Source organism: Aquarana catesbeiana, linkage group LG03 (genome assembly GCF_042186555.1).
Source record: "Aquarana catesbeiana isolate 2022-GZ linkage group LG03, ASM4218655v1, whole genome shotgun sequence".
Classification (NCBI taxonomy): domain Eukaryota; kingdom Metazoa; phylum Chordata; class Amphibia; order Anura; family Ranidae; genus Aquarana; species Aquarana catesbeiana.
This window is the reverse complement of record NC_133326.1, coordinates 719,722,741-719,739,159: the sequence shown is the minus strand read 5'-3', so window position 1 is coordinate 719,739,159 and position 16,419 is coordinate 719,722,741. Positions and strand designations below refer to the sequence as shown.

Here is a 16,419-nt window from a genome sequence, read left to right as displayed (position 1 = left end):
CCTACTGGCCACGGGCCCTCGGTCAGCGTCCGAACTGCCCGATGGTCAGTCCGCCCCTGCCTGCGAACGGACCGAAAGTTCGCACGAACGTTAGAACCCCATTGACGTCTATGGGACTCGAACGTTCGAAATCAAAAGTGCTCATTTTAAAAACTAATTTGCATGGTATTGCCCTAAAAAGGGTTTGGGGACCCGGGTCCTACCCCAGGGGACATGTATCAATGCAAAAAAAACTTTTAAAAACGGCCGTTTTTTCGGGAGCAGTGATTTTAATGATGCTTAAAGTAAAAAAAAAAAAAGTGAAATATTCCTTTAAATATCGTACCTGTCTATAGTATGCCTGTAAAGTGACGCGTGTTTCCCGTGTTTAGAACAGTCCCTGCACCAAATGTCATTTTTAAAGGAAAAAATCTCATTTAAAACTGCTTGCGGGTTTAATGTAATGTCGGGTCCTGGCAATATAGATGAAAATCAGTGAGACAAACGGCATGGGTACCCCCCAGTCCATTACCAGGCCCTTTGGGTCTTGTATGGATATTAAGGGGAACCCCACACCCAAATTAAAATAAGGAAAGGTGTGGGGCCACCAGGCCCTATATACTCTGAACAGCAGTATACAGGCGGTGCAAACAAGACAGGGACTGTAGGTTTGTTGTTAAGTAGAATCTCTTTGTAATTTTGAACGGGTACATTTTTAACGTGTTTAGCTCCAGCCAAAAAATCTTTTTTAAGCTTTTTGGAAAACATAGGGAAGGGTTATCACCCCTGTGACATTTGTTTTGCTGTCTTTCCTCCTCTTCAGAAGATTTCACCTCACTTTTTGTCCCAATGGATTGGAAAGCATCAGTGGAAAGGAGAAATGTTTTTCCCATATTAACTCTTACAGGAGAGAATTTCTCTTCCTAGGGGTAGATTTCATCTCACTTCCTGTTGTCTCCTTCCGTTTGCAAGTAGGAGTCGTTTGTAAGTTAGTTGTTTGAAAGTAGGGTCCTGCCCTATATACTCAGCAGAAATTTGGGCCTTAGGTGTTGCTGTGGCCACAACACTGTAAGCCCTCACAGGGCCCTGCTGTGAAATATTAGATCAAGAATTGTAATTACATGCCCCTGTTGAACAGGAGCTGAAAAATTAGGCCTTAGGCACTGGTGCTGGTGCCACAACACTGCAACCCCTCACAGACACTCTAGTTGGAACGCAGGAACGAGCCCTGCTGCAAAGTATTGCATCAAAAATTGTAATTACACACCCCTGTTAAACAAGGGCTGAAAAATTGGGCCTTAGGCACTGGTGCTGGTGCCACAACACTGCAACCCCTCACAGACACTCTAGTTGGAACGCAGGAACGAGCCCTGCTGCAAAGTATTGCATCAAAAATTGTAATTACACGCCCCTGTTAAACAGGGGCAGAAAAAATGGGCCTTAGGCACTGGTGCTGGTGCCACAACACTGCAACCCCTCACAGACACTCTAGTTGGAATGCAGGAACGAGCCCTGCTGCAAAGTATTACATCAAAAATTGTAGTTACACGCCCCTGTTAAACAGGGGCTGAAAAATTGTGCCTTAGGCACTGGTGGTGGCGCCCAGAACCAAAAATGTTCTTACAAGCTATCAGCGTGATGATTGAGGAGGAAGAGGATAATTACTCAGGGATAGTCAATCAGCATCAGCATAGGCAGTCTTTGAAGGGATCTGAGATTTCAAAAAAAATTATTCGGTTACATCAGCATCAGGTGCTTGGTAGCTGGTGGTGATCCAAGACTGATTCATTTTTATGAAGGTCAGTCGATCGACCGAGTCAGTGGACAGACGCACCCTGTGATCGGTTACCACGCCTCCAGCAGCACTGAATGTGCGTTCCGAAAGAACGCTGGATGCAGGACAGGCCAGTAGCTCAATTGCATACTGTGCAAGCTCTGGCCAGTGATCCATCCTCAAGACCCAGTAACCCAGAGGATTTTCGGTGGGAAAGGTGTCCAAGTCTGATCTTGCCCCTAGGTATTCCTGCACCATGTAAAACAGACGCTGGCGATGGTTGCTGGAACCGATCATACCTTGGGGCTGCGGACCAAAAAATTGTCTGAACGCATCGGTCAGACGGCCACCTTCTCCACCGCTCCTTCTTTGACTGACCGAAGCCTCAGCAACACGTTGTCCAGAAACAGGAGTTTGTAACCTCCCAGTCTCTGGGAACGCGTTGCACAGACCTTTCTGCAAGGCCTCCCGAAGATGTTTCATCCTCTGCTCCCTCTGCGATGGCAAGATAAGGTCCGCAACCTTACCCTTGTAACGTGGATCAAGGAGGGTTGCCAGCCAGTATTGGTCCTTCTCCTTGATACCACGAATACGAGGATCCTTACGCAGGCTTTGCAGGATCAGGGAGGCCATGCAGCGTAGGTTTGCTGAGGCATTCGGTCCGGAGTCCTCTGGGTCACTAAGGACGACATGGTCCGCAGCCACCTCCTCCCAGCCACGTACAAGTCCATGTGTTTTTTGGGACTGATCCCTTAAAGACTGCTGCTGATGCTGAGTGCCAGGCTCCACCTCCATACTGACACAATCTTCCTCCTCCTCCTCCTCCTCCTCGTCCTCTTCCTGTGTGATCAGCGGGCACGCAGGAACACTGTCTGGATAAAGGGGGCCTTGAGAGCTAAGGAAGTCCTCCTCGTCCTGCCTCTGTTCTGCCTCAAGTGCCATAAGTGCCCTGTCCATTATTCCACGCAGCGTGTGCTCCAACAGGTGGACAAGGGGGACAGTGTCACTGATGCATGCACTGTCACTGCTCACCATCCTCGTGGCCTCCTCAAATGGTGACAGGACAGTGCATGCATCCCTGATCATGGCCCACTGGCGTGGGGAAAAAAACCAAGCTCCCCTGACCCTGTCCTGGTGCCATAGTCGCACAGGTACTCATTGATGGCCCTCTGCTGCGTGTGCAGCCGCTGCAGCATGGCCAACGTTGAGTTCCACCTGGTGGGCATGTCACAGATTAGGCGGTTCTTGGGCAGCTTAAACTCCTTTTGGAGGTCCGTCAGCCGAGCACTGGCATTATATGACCGGCGGAAATGCACACAGACTTTCCTGGCCTGGTTTAGGACATCCTGTAAGCCCGGGTACCTGCCCAAGAACCGCTGCACCACCAAGTTAAGGACGTGAGCCAAACAGGGCACATGGGTCATTTGTCCCTGTCGGAGGGCAGAGAGGAGGTTGGTGCCATTGTCGCAAACCACCATTCCTGCCTTAAGTTGGCGTGGCGTCAAACACCTCTGAACCTGCCCCTGCAGAGCTGACAGAACCTCTGCCCCAGTGTGGCTCCTGTCCCCCAAGCACACCAGCTCAAGCACCGCATGGCATCTTTTGGCCTGCGTACTTGCGTAGCCCCTTGAACGACTACGGAGCACCGCTGGTTCCGAGGAAGAGGCCATGGAGGAAGAAGAAGAGGAGGGGGTGGAGGAGAGAGGTGTGTCACAATCATTAGCATTTTGGAGGCGTGGTGGCGGAACAACCTCCAACACTACTGCACCTTGTCCTGCATCCTTCCCAGCTGCCAGCAGAGTCACCCAATGCGCCGTGAAACTTAGGTAACGTCCCTGTCCATGCCTGCTGGACCATGAGTCAGCGGTAATATGCACCTTACCGCTGACCGCCCTGTCCAGCGAGGCATGGACATTGCCTTCCACATGCTGGTAGAGAGCCGGAATCGCCTTCCGTGAGAAAAAGTGGCGTTTGGGTACCTGCCACTGAGGAACCGCACATTCCACAAACTCACGGAAGGGGGCAGAGTCTACCAACTGAAAAGGCAGCAGTTGAAGTGCTAGCAATTTTGCCAAGCTAGCATTCAACCGCTGGGCATGTGGATGGCTGGGAGCAAACTTCTTTCGGCGGTGCAGCAGCTGGGGCAGGGAAATTTGCCTGGTACAATCTGACATCGGTGTACCAAAATCAGATTGCCCACAAGTACTTGGCTGTGACACACCTAATTCTACACCTTCATTCCTCTCAGTGCAGGTCTCAGAGAGGACTGAAGGTCTAGTGGGGTTGGAAATCTCAGCTGATGAGGAGCAAGGAGAGGTCCTCTTTGTTCTTTGGTGTGGGTCTTTTAGATACGCTTGCCAACGAACTGCATGGCAGGTCAACATATGTCTGGTCAAGCATGTGGAGATGTTTTGGCCACGCGAGATACGCTTGAGACATATGTTGCAAATAGCAGCGGTGCGATCTGATGCACTCGTCTCTAAAAAGGCCCACACCAAAGAACTTTTTGAATAACGCGCAGAGACTGCAGCGCCCTGCACATGTGGAGCTTTGGGGTGTGATGCAGTCAATGTGCTGCCCTTAGGCTGGCCCCTGGAGGGCATCCTGCCTCGTTGGTGATGTGCCGCCTCCTCCTCCTCCTCCTCTCTCCTATCAGGCACCCACGTTGAGTCAGTGACCTCATCATCCCCTCCCTCCTCATCACTGGAGCAAACCTGGCAGTATGCTGCAGCAGGGGGAGCATGACTGCCAGATTGCTGTCCTTCTTGGGTACCCCCTCTGTCCGTGCTCATGTTACTGCCTTCATCGAGCTCAGTATCATCATCAGAGCCTTCCAAACGCTGGGCATCCTCCTGGAGCATGTACCCAACACTGTGGTCAAACAGTTCGAGGGACTCCTCAGGAGGACATGGTGGGGCTAGGGAAGGAGTCACTGATGACATTGAGCCGAGGGAAGAGGCCGCTGCTTTGCCAGACAAAGTACCCTGGGCATGGGTGAGAGAGGATGAGGAGGATGAGGACAGCTTGGTCATCCACTCGACCAAGTCTTCCGCATGTTGCGGCTCAACATGGCCAGCTGCCGAAAAAAAGGCCAAGCGTGTCCCATGGCCACGTGCTGATGAGGATGCACCGTCTCCACGACCAGCACTAGACACAGAGCCTGCTTGCCCTCTCTTATTGGCTTGTGACTGTCTGCCTCTCCTTCTTGGCCTTCCAGACATACTAATGGCCTGTAGCTGCACTAAGCTGGGATATATATATATATATATATATATATATATATATATATATATATATATACTGATACTGCAGCTAGCAAAATCAACTGCCTGCCTGTAGTATGAGAACACCACCAACCTTCTACAGGTAGCTTTAGCTGAACACTGTGTAAATAGTCTAGCTGCCTGACTGTGGTACTAATAGGATCAAAAGAACACCAGCAATTTTCTTCAGGTAGCTGTATTTACTGTAACAAGACAAGCCTGCCTGTCAGTAAGAAGATAACAGAAACGGATCTAGCTGAACACTGTGAGCAGGACGCACCCCACTAGCTTGTAGGTTTAGCTGAACACTGTGAGGTGGACGCACCCCACTAACTTGTAGGTTTAGCTGAACACTGTGAGCAGGACGCACCCCACTAACTTGTAGGTTTAGCAGAACACTGTGAGCAGGACGCACTGCACTAACTGTAAATAGTCTAGCTGCCTGACTGTGGTACTAATAGGATCAAAAGAACACAAGCAATTTTCTTCAGGTAGCTGTATTTACTGTAACAAGACAAGCCTGCCTGTCAGTAAGAAGATAACAGAAACGGATTTAGCTGAACACTGTGAGCAGGACGCACCCCACTAACTTGTAGGTTTAGCAGAACACTGTGAGCAGGACGCTCTGCACTAAATGTAAATAGTCTAGCTGCCTGACTGTGGTACTAATAGGATCAAAAGAACACCAGCAATTTTCTTCAGGTAGCTTTATATACTGTAACAAGACAAGCCTGCCTGTCAGTAAGAAGAGAACAGGAACGGATCTAGCTGAACACTGTGAGCAGGACGTACTGCACTAAATGTAAATAGTCTAGCTGCCTGACTGTGGTACTAATAGGATCAAAAGAACACCAGTAATTTTCTTCAAAATACTGTAACAAGACAAGCCTGCCTGTCAGTAAGAAGATAACAGGAACGGATCTAGCTGAACACTGTGAGCAGGACGCACTGCACTAAATGTAAATAGTCTAGAAGATAACAGGAACGGATCTAGCTAAACTGAATACAGTGTATATATATATATATATATATGCAACACCTGGGATGCATATATATATATAGACAATACACTTTAAGTGCAGCTAACTGACTGACTGTCCTGCCTAATCTAGCTAACTCAAATGAAATGACACTGTCTCTCTCTCTCTCTCTCTATTTCTCAGCACACCGGAACACACTGCACAGGGCCGCCGTGCAGGCGGCCTTATATAGTGTGGGGCGTGTACTAAATCCCCTGAGCCATAATTGGCCAAAGCCTCCTTGGCTTTGGCCAATTACGGCTCTCTGTTAAGGCGGCGCTGTGATTGGCCAAGCATGCGGGTCATAGTGCATGCTTGGCCAATCATCAGCAAGCAATGCACTGCGATGCCGCAGTGAATTATGGGCCGCGACGCGCCACACGAATTTGGCGCGAACGGCCCATATCGTTCGCAATTCGACGAACGATCGAACAGCCGATGTTCGAGTCGAACATGGGTTTGACTCGAACACGAAGCTCATCCCTACTCCTGAGCAGAGCATATCAAAGTGGGGGGGCTGGTTAGAGGGATTGACTCTGTAATAAAAGGTTCCAGCGGGGTGCCACCACTTCTCTGGATGAGCACTCAACGTGCCTTCACTTACTTACCTTTTGGTGGGAGCAAAGGATGAGTATTCTAAAATGTAATGTACATCAAAGTCAAATATCTAATTTTCTGGAACTTTTACATTAGGAACTGTGAATTGTATCATCAGTGCTTTATCCTTAGAACTTTCCATTTCCAGAACTCACATCAATATATGATGCTCTGCTCCCACCAAACACAGAACAAAACTTGGGGTGTTCTATCAAACATCCGAACAGCCAAAGTTCGGTCTGAAACTAGGTTCTCACCAAACCTTTGACTCATCCCTACTCCTTACATCATTCCAACTAGGGAAAGAGATGAGGGAAAGAACTCCTTACAGAAGCCAATAGGTAATGGAGTGAAGGGTAAGAACTTCTCACATGTGGAAGAACCTGGAGGAGAGAACTGTTCACATAGACAATTAGGGAAATAGGTGGGAGGAAGAGCTCATCACATAGATAATAGGAGCTATCTAGGCATGTGGTTAGCCACCCCTGACCTAACCTCCGTAGATTGTACCATCAAATTGTAGTGTGGAGATTTCATCTGTGTTTTGTGATTTCTTTAAACATTTGTACAAAGTGTAATTTGTAAAAAAGTATCTTATGAAGAGGCTGAACTCAGCTTTTTCTTGACTCCATTACTTTACTAGAACTGTCTGGAGCTGACAGGGAGGTATTAAATAAACCTCTGACTCTAGAGAAACTCTGTGTCGCTGCTGCCAGTGTGCCTAATAATAAAGCCCCAGGCACCGATGGGTTGCCAGGGGAGGTTTATAAAATGTATGGAGCCAATTTGTTGCCTGAATTAGTGATGAGGAATGGGAGCAAGCTTTGAAGAATCTGACCAGAGTCTCCTTATCCTCCTCACAGTGTCTGACCCCTATTATTCACAGGTCTCACTGCACTCCCCTAAAGTTACATTCCTGGGGTAAAGCAGCTACACCAAATTGTCCAAGATGTACTACTGACATGGGTACACACATACATACACTATATAAATATTGTGACGCCTGCCTTTACACGCAAATGAACTTTAATGGCATCCCAGTCTTAGTCCGTAGGGTTCAACATTGAGTTGGCCCACCCTTTGCAGTTATAACGGCTTCAACTCTTCTGGGAAGGTGGACAAGAGGGCCTGGCTTGCAGTTTCTGTTCTATCGGGTTGAGGTCAGGACTCTGTGCAGGCCAGTCAAGTTCCTCCACCCCAAACTCGCTCATCCTTGTCTTTATGGACCTTGCTTTGTTCACTGGTGCGCAGTCATGTTGGAACAGGAAGGGGCCATCCCCAAACTGTTCCCACAAAGTTGGGAGCATGAAATTGTCAAAAATGTCTTGGTATGCTGACGCCTTTAGAGTTCCCTTCACTGGAACTAAGGGGCCAAGCCCAACCCCTGAAACACAATCCCACACCATAATCCTCCCCCCTCCACCAAACGATTTGCACCAGTGCACAATGCAAGGTCCATAAAGACATGGATGAGCGAGTTTTGGGTGGAGGAACTTGACTGACCTGCACAGAGTCCTGACCTAAACCCGATAGAACACCTTTGGTATGAATTAGAGCAGAGACTACGTACCAGGACGTCTTGTGCAACATCAGTGCCTGACCTCACAAATGCTCTTCTGGAAGAATGGTCAAACATTCCCATAGACACACTCCTAAACCTTGTGGACAGCCTTCCCAGAAGAGTTGAAGCTGTTATAGCTGCAAAGGGTGGGCCAATTCAACATTGAACCCTACGAACTAAGACTGGGATGCCATTAAAGTTCATGTGTGTGTAAAGGCAGGCGTCACAATACTTTTGGTAATATAGTATATACAGTCAGGTCCATGAATATTGGGACATTGACACAATTCTAATCTTTTTGGCTCTATACACCACCACAATGGATTTGAAACGAAGCGATCAAGATGTGCTTTAACTGCAGACTTTCAACTTTAATTTGAGGGTATTTACATCCAAATCAGGTGAACGGTGTAGGAATTACAACAGTTTGTATATGTGCCTCCCACTTTTTAAGGGACCAAAAGTAATGGGACAGATTAACAATCATCCATTAAACTTTCACTTTTTAATACTTGGTTGCAAATCCTTTGCAGTCAATTACAGCCTGAAGTGGAATACATAGACATCACCAGACGCTGGGTTTCATCCCTGGTGATGCTCTGCCAGGCCTCTACTGCAACTGTCTTCAGTTCCTGCTTGTTCTTGGGGCATTTTCCCTTCAGTTTTGTCTTCACCAAGTGAAATGTATGCTCAATCGGATTCAGGTCAGGTGATTGACTTGGCCATTGCATAACATTCCACTTCTTTCCCTTAAAAAACTCTTTGGTTGCTTTCGCAGTATGCTTCGGGTCATTGTCTATCTGCACTGTGAAGCGCCGTCCAATGAGTTCTGAAGCATTTTGCTGAATATGAGCAGATAATATTTCCCCGAAACACTTCAGAATTCATCCTGCTGCTTTTGTCAGCAGTCACATCATCAATAAATACAAGAGAACCAGTTCCATTGGCAGCCATACATGCCCACGCCATGACACTACCACCACCATGCTTCACTGATGAGGTGGTATGCTTTGGATCATAAGCAGTTCCTTTCCTTCTCCATACTCTTCTCTTCCCATCACTCTGGTACAAGTTGATCTTGGTCTCATCTGTCCATAGGATGTTGTTCCGGAACTGTGAAGGCTTTTTTAGATGTTGTTTGGCAAACTCTAATCTGGCCTTCCTGTTTTTGAGGCTCATCAATGGTTTACATCTTGTGGTGAACCCTCTGTATTCACTCTGGTGAAGTCTTCTCTTGATTGTTGACTTTGACACACATACACCTACCTCCTGGAGAGTGTTCTTGATCTGGCCAACTGTTGTGAAGGGTGTTTTCTTCACCAGGGAAACAATTCCTCGGTCATCCACCACAGTTGTTTTCCATGGTCTTCCGGGTCTTTTGGTGTTGCTGAGCTCACCGGTGCTCTTTCTTTTTAAGGATGTTCCAAACAGTTGATTTGGCCACACCTAATGTTTTTGCTATCTCTCTGATGGGTTTGTTTTGTTTTTTCAGCCTAATAATGGCTTGCTTCACTACAAGTGACAGCTCTTTGGATCTCATATTAAGAGTTGACAGCAACAGATTCCAAATGCAAATAGCACACTTGAAATTAACTCTGGATCTTTTATCTGCTCCTTGTAAATGGGATAATGAGGGAATAACACACACCTGACCATGGAGCAGCTGAGCAGCCAATTGTCTCGTTACTTTTGGTCCCTTAAAAAGTGGGAGGCACATATACAAACTGTTGTAATTCCTACACCGTTCAGCTGATTTGGATGTAAATACCCTCAAATTAAAGCTGAAAGTCTGCAGTTAAAGCACATCTTGTTCGTTTCATTTCAAATCCATTGTGGTGGTGTATAGAGCCAAGAAACATTAGAATTGTGTCGCTGTCCCAATATTCATGGACCTGACTGTATATATGTGTGTGTGTGTATATATATATATATATATATATATATATATATATATATATATATGCCATTAAGTTGTAGTTGCTAAACTGAGTATATTTGTTTATTTTTTGAATTTGCATAATCTATGTGAGCTTTTTCTTTCTCTATGTCTCTTTTCTTAGAAGTCTAGTGGGAATGTTTTGTATGCTTTAATCTTGTTGTAAATTGCAAATTTATTTCAATAAAAAAGACTTGCATTATTTAAAAAAATTGTAGCATGTGGTCAGCTCTCTTGCAGTCCCATCACTGTTGTCGGGCTCACACCTTGATGATCCCATTTTACAGCATTTCTGAGGTTCCAGTTCTTCTCAGTTCCTGTCTTGGTCTAATCACTATTTGTCTCTTCTGTCCTTCAGGTTCTGGGGGGACTTACAGCCCGATGATTGGAAGGATCATGGTTTCGAAGGAGGGGAAGACTGTGTTGTGTTAAGGCAAGGAGTTAACTGGAATGATGCTCACTGTTCAGAGATCCACGGTTACATCTGTGAGAAGAAGATCATCTTCTGATATGGACTTCAGAGGACACCTGATATCTCTGTCTGCCTTTTCTCCTTCTCCATCATACTATGGCTATAAATAATCTACTACTGTATTCAATAATGCTGTAGAATATGCTGGGGCCTGTAGTTCCTCTAGATTAGGAGGATATCAGAGTGTCCATACTGCAGTTTTCAAGCTGAACTCCAACCTTGTCTATCTCACAATGTGCATTAGAAGCTACAGCAAGTCAAAAAGAGCCCCACCTCATTTCCTGGCTGGAGGACCTCCAGCATCATCTATCTTCTTTCTACACAGCCTGGTTGTCCCTGGCCTGCCCAATTCATTTATTAGATTTCAGTTCTTTCAACCATAGGGGGTTAAACATCACATGTTGCATGCAGACCACCCTAGGTAATGCACAATGTGGTCCGCCTAGGAGCACCCACTCCTCCAGACCAGGGCCGGTGCAAGGATTTTTGTCTACACAGGCGAAGGTGTATTTGGTGCCCCCCCCCCACCTTCCTCCTTCCACCCCCCCATCCCCCTTTCCCCCCCTCTAATCCACAATGAAACCCCCCCCCCCATTGTCTACAGCCTCGCTGGTACGTCCATCAGATTGCACCCATATGATGGGGCGAAGCGTGAAGGACATCACACAGCATTACAAATTTGAGCTGAACTGGCACTAAACGGCAGTGTGTAATGAGGGGGTGGAGTTATGCATTCCCCATTTCCGCTCACTGGCTATTAGGCAGCTGGCAGGTGAGGCAAACTAAAACTTCCACACCTTACCCGGTAGGAGAGAGGGCGCAGCTTCAGGAAATGCATACCTCCCAACTTTTGAACTTCAAAATGAGGAACATTTAAGGGAGGAAGTGACCTGCGGCGTACTCAGCTTAAGGGGTGTGGTTTAACAAAAGCCTGGCTTCCTAGTACCTATAAAATCTGCTTTGACTGCTATGCCATAAGCAAGAGTCTCACAGACACACATAAACCGCGGCACAATCATTAACCACAAACCCTCTTTCTAACAAGACCAATTTTCAGCTTTCAGCGCTCTCATACTTTGAATGACAATTACTCAGTCATGCAAAACTGTACCCATATGAAATTTCTGTCCTTTTTTTTCACACAAATAGAGCTTTCTTTTGGTGGTATTTAAATCACCACTGGGGTTTTAATTTTTTGCGCTTTAAATGAAAAAAGGCCAAAAAATTTGTAAAAAAAGGCATTTTTCTTCGTTTTGGTTATAAGATTTTGCAAATGAGTCATTTTTCTTTATACATTTTGGCCAAAATGTATACTGCTACATATCGTTGGTAAAAAAAATAACCCAAAAAGGTGTATATTATTTTGTCTTTCTGAAAGTTATAGAGTCTATAAGCTATGGTGGAAGGCCTATATAATTTCTTGAAACACCAAGTAGCCAGGAAAGCACAAATACCCCCCAAATGACCCCTTTTTGGAAAGTTGACATTCCAAGGTATTTAGTAAGAGGCATGGTGAGTTTTTTGAAGTTGTAATTTTTTTCCACAATTCTTTGCAAAATTAAGAATGTTTTTTTTTTTTCACAATATTGTCATATTAACAACAGGTATATCTCACACACAGCATATGCATACTTACAACTACACCCCAAGACTGATTCTTCTACTCTTCCTGAGTATGGCAATACCACATGTGTGAGGTTTTTACACAGCCTGGCCACATACAGAGGCCCAACATTGAAGTAGCACCTCCAGGGGTTCTAGGAGCATAAATTATACATGTCATTTCCTGACTACCTAATATACTTTTGAAGGCCCTGGAGCACCAGGACAATGGAAACGCCCACAAAATGACCCCATTTTGGAAAGCAAACACCCCAACCTATATATTATATGAGGCATTATAAGTCTTTTGAACGTGTCATTTTTTTCCCACAAGTTTTTGGAAAATGTGGAAGGAAAATGAAAACACATTTTTTTTTTTTTACACAAAATTTTCACATTATAAGATATTTCTAACACATGCCATGCACATAGCAAAAATTACACCCCAAGATACATTCTGCTACTCCTCTTGAGTATGGCGATACCACATGTGTGAGACTTTCCCACAGCCTGGTCACATACAGAGGCCAAACATTCAGGGGGCACCATCAGGTGCTCTAGGGACATAAAATTACAAATCAAATTTACTGACTACCTATTACACTTTTGTGAGGCACTGTAGGGCACTGATAAGCACTGTAGTGGCACTGATGTGGTATGGATGAGCACTGATGTGGCACGGGTGGGCACAGATGAGGCATGGATGGTCATGAATGACCACGGATCAGGTACGGATGAAGCCAGATGAGGCACAGATCACGCATGGATGTGGCACGGATGGACATGGATGAGGTACGAATGAGCACTGATGTGGCACAGATGAGACATCGATGAGGCACAGATGGGCATGAATGAGGCACATATGGGCATTCATGGGGCATTGATGAGGCACATATGGGCATGAATGAGGCACATATGGGCATGGATGAGACACATATGGGCATGGATGAGACACATATGGGCATGGATGAGACACAGATGGGCATTGATGAGGCACAAATGAGGCATGAATGAGGCACATATGGGCATAGATCAGGCATGGATGAGGCATGGGTGAGTGCTGCTGCGGTCTCTCTCCTCTCCTCGCACTCTCTCCTTGAAATCGAGGAGAAGAGAGAGCTGAACCAGACATGGGCCGGTTTGTTGACAAGTGATTGCTCCATCATTGGATGGAGCGATCACTTGGTAAAGGGCCGCAGTCATTGGCCCTTTACCCCGATCCGTGACACGCTGGGTCTGGAGGACCCAGCGGTCACGGACATTCCGTGGGTGCGCGCCCCAGGGGGGCACTCGGGAAGTGAGATTCTGGGTGGACATCATTATACGCCCTTCCAGAATAAGCTGACCATGCTGTAGCCATCATTCGGCTATGGCCCAATCGGCAAGTGATTAAAAAAAGAATGAAAAGCTTCCATTGCATATGGTTTTGCACACACTGAAAAAAATCAAAAAGATAACACTTTATCTGGGTCTACCTTAAAGAGGACCTTCAGTAAATTAGTCAGAGACTGATTAGCGACCAGAAACTGTTAAGACACTTTGGTGAGAAGTATATAATCTACAGCAGTGCTCAACATTTCTGAGCTATGAGCCACGTCTTAAGAGTTACTCACCACCGGTTGCCCCACCCGACCCCTACCCTGCCCTGCCCCTAATTCAACCCCTAAACACGCCCTCGTAAATTGTCTCATAAAATGACACTGTTAACCATTTTAATACTGGCCACTTATACCCCCTTCCTGCCCAGACCAATTTTCAGCTTTCAGCGCTCTCACATATTGAATGACAATTACTCAGTCATGCAACACTGTACCCAAACCAAATATTTATATATTTTTTTCACACAAATACAGCTTTCTTTTGGTGGTATTTAATCACCACAGTTTATTTTTTATTTTTTGCGATATAAGTAAAAAAAAGAGCGAAAATTTAGAAAATAAAACACACTTTTTTAGTTTCTATTATAAAATTTTGCAAATAATTAATTTTTGTTCATAAATTTGGGCCACAATTTATACTGCTACATATCTTTGGCAAAAATAACCCAAATCCGTGTATATTATTTGGTGTGTGTGAAAGTTATAGAGTCTACGAGCTATGGTGCAAAACTGATCACACCTGATGTACTGACGGTCTATCTCATTTCTTGAGGCCCCCGAAATGTCAGGACGGTACAAATACCCCCCAAATGAGCCTTTTTTGGAATGTAGACAGTCCAAGGTATTTAGTAAGAGGCATGGTGAGTTTTTGAAGTTGTAATTTTTTCCCCACAATTCTTGGGAAAATGAAGAAATTATTATTATTATTATTTGTACACAAAATTGTTATAATAACAAGTTATTTCTCACACACAGCATATGCATACTTCCAATTACACCCCAAAATACATTCTCCTACTCCTCCTGAGTATGGCGATACCACATGTGTGAGAATTTTTCACAGCCTGGCCACATACAGAGGCCCAACATGTATGGAGCACCTTCAGGGGTTCTAGGAGCATAAATTACGCATCTAATTTCACGATGACCTATCACACTTTTGAAGGTCCTGGAGCACCAGGACAATGGAATTACCCATAAAATAACCCCATTTTGGAAAGCAAACAACCCAACGTATATTCTATGAGGCATTATGAGTCTTTTGAACATGTCATTTTATTCCACAAGTTTTTGGAAAATGTGGAAAGAAAATGAAAGCATATTTTTTAACCACCTAAATACAGGGCACTTACACCCCCTTCCTGCCCAGGTCATTTTTCAGCTTTCAGCGCTGTCACACTTTGAGGCTCTGTTTCCACTACTGTGAGTTGTTGTGCGAAGTCGCATGACAAGTCAAAATCCCTGTATTTCAATGGCCCCTGTTCTAATTGGTGCGACTCAAGTCGCAGCGACTCCAAAAAAAGGTTTTTGCACTACTTTGTTCTGACTTCGGCACGACTTGTTCTCTCATGGTTCTCACTGGTCGCATGACATCGCATCAAAAATCGCATTGCAAAATCGCGTGACTTTGGGGTTGCAATAGTGGAAACCTAGCCTTAATGACAATTGAGCAGTCATGCTGCACTACAACTATGTGAAATTTTCATAATTTTCTTCACACAAATAGAGCTTTCTTTTGGTGGTATTTAATCACTGCTGGGTTTTTAATTTTTTACAAAGAAAAAAAAAAAAAAAAGACAGAAAATTTTGAAAAAAAAAAGTTTTCTTAGTTTCTGTCGGTAAATGTAAGTAATTTTTCTCCTTCACTGGTGAGCACTGATAGGCTGCACTGATGGGCCCTGATTAGGTGGCACTGATGAGGAGGCACTAAAATGCCGCACTTATGGGCACTGATAGGTGGCACTGATGGGCTCAGATAGAAGGCACTGGTGGGCACCGATAGGCGGCACTGACAGGCAGCATGGATAGGCGGCACTGATGGGCATTGATGGGTGGCACTGATAGGCAGCACTGGTGGGCACTGATAGGCAGCACTGATGGGCGACACTGATGGGCACTGATTGGTGGCACTTGTGGGCACTGATTGCTGGCACTGGTGGGTACTGGTGGGCACTGATTGCTGGAACTGATTTCTGGCACTTCTGGCGCTATATTGTAATCAGGGCACCGATGATCAGGGCCCTGATTACATGTGTAGATGTCCCACTTGCAAGGAGATGCCGCTGATCAGCTCTCCTCGCCACACGCTCTGTCAGTGTGAGGCGAGGAGCGCCGATTACCGGCATCTCCGTGTTTATATGTGACCGGCTGTGATTCGACACAGCCGATCACATGGTTAAAGATCTCTTTACAGAGATTGCGGCCGCGGAGTGTTGCTATGACACGGCACGGCCGCGATCGCCGAGCTGTGCGCCCGCGCGAGAGTGGCTGTTCTGGGACAACGCCATATGACGTCATCCCAGAACGAGAGCTGCACTGCCCCTCCATCATTTGACGGTGGGTGGGCGGCAAGTGGTTAAACAAAGTTGTCAATTTATACACATAGCATGTACATAGCAAAAATTAAGCAAACGCTCCAATGTATATTCTTTGAGGCATAATGAGTCTTTTGAACATGTCATTTTTTTGTAAACGTTTTTGGGAAACGTGGAAAGAAAATTAAAACCTATTTTTTTTTTTTTTTTTTTTTTACACAAAGTTGTCAATTTATAAGATTTAAGGCGAGTATGGCGATACCACATGTGTGAGACTTTTACACAGCGTGGCCACATAGAGAG

The 16,419-nt window shown here is 45.6% G+C and overlaps 1 protein-coding gene across 1 annotated transcript in view; it reads left to right on the top strand.

Annotated features, from left to right (window-relative positions):
• Positions 1-11,140, top strand: part of LOC141134915 (C-type lectin domain family 10 member A-like) — an 88,462-nt gene extending 77,322 nt beyond the window's left edge. Inside the window, exon 9 of the mRNA XM_073624348.1 lies at positions 10,488-11,140. Within this exon, the coding sequence (XP_073480449.1) occupies positions 10,488-10,638 (151 nt within the window). The 3' untranslated portion in view covers positions 10,639-11,140. The remainder of the gene's footprint in view (positions 1-10,487) is intronic.
• Positions 11,141-16,419: the final 5,279 nt, after the last annotated feature.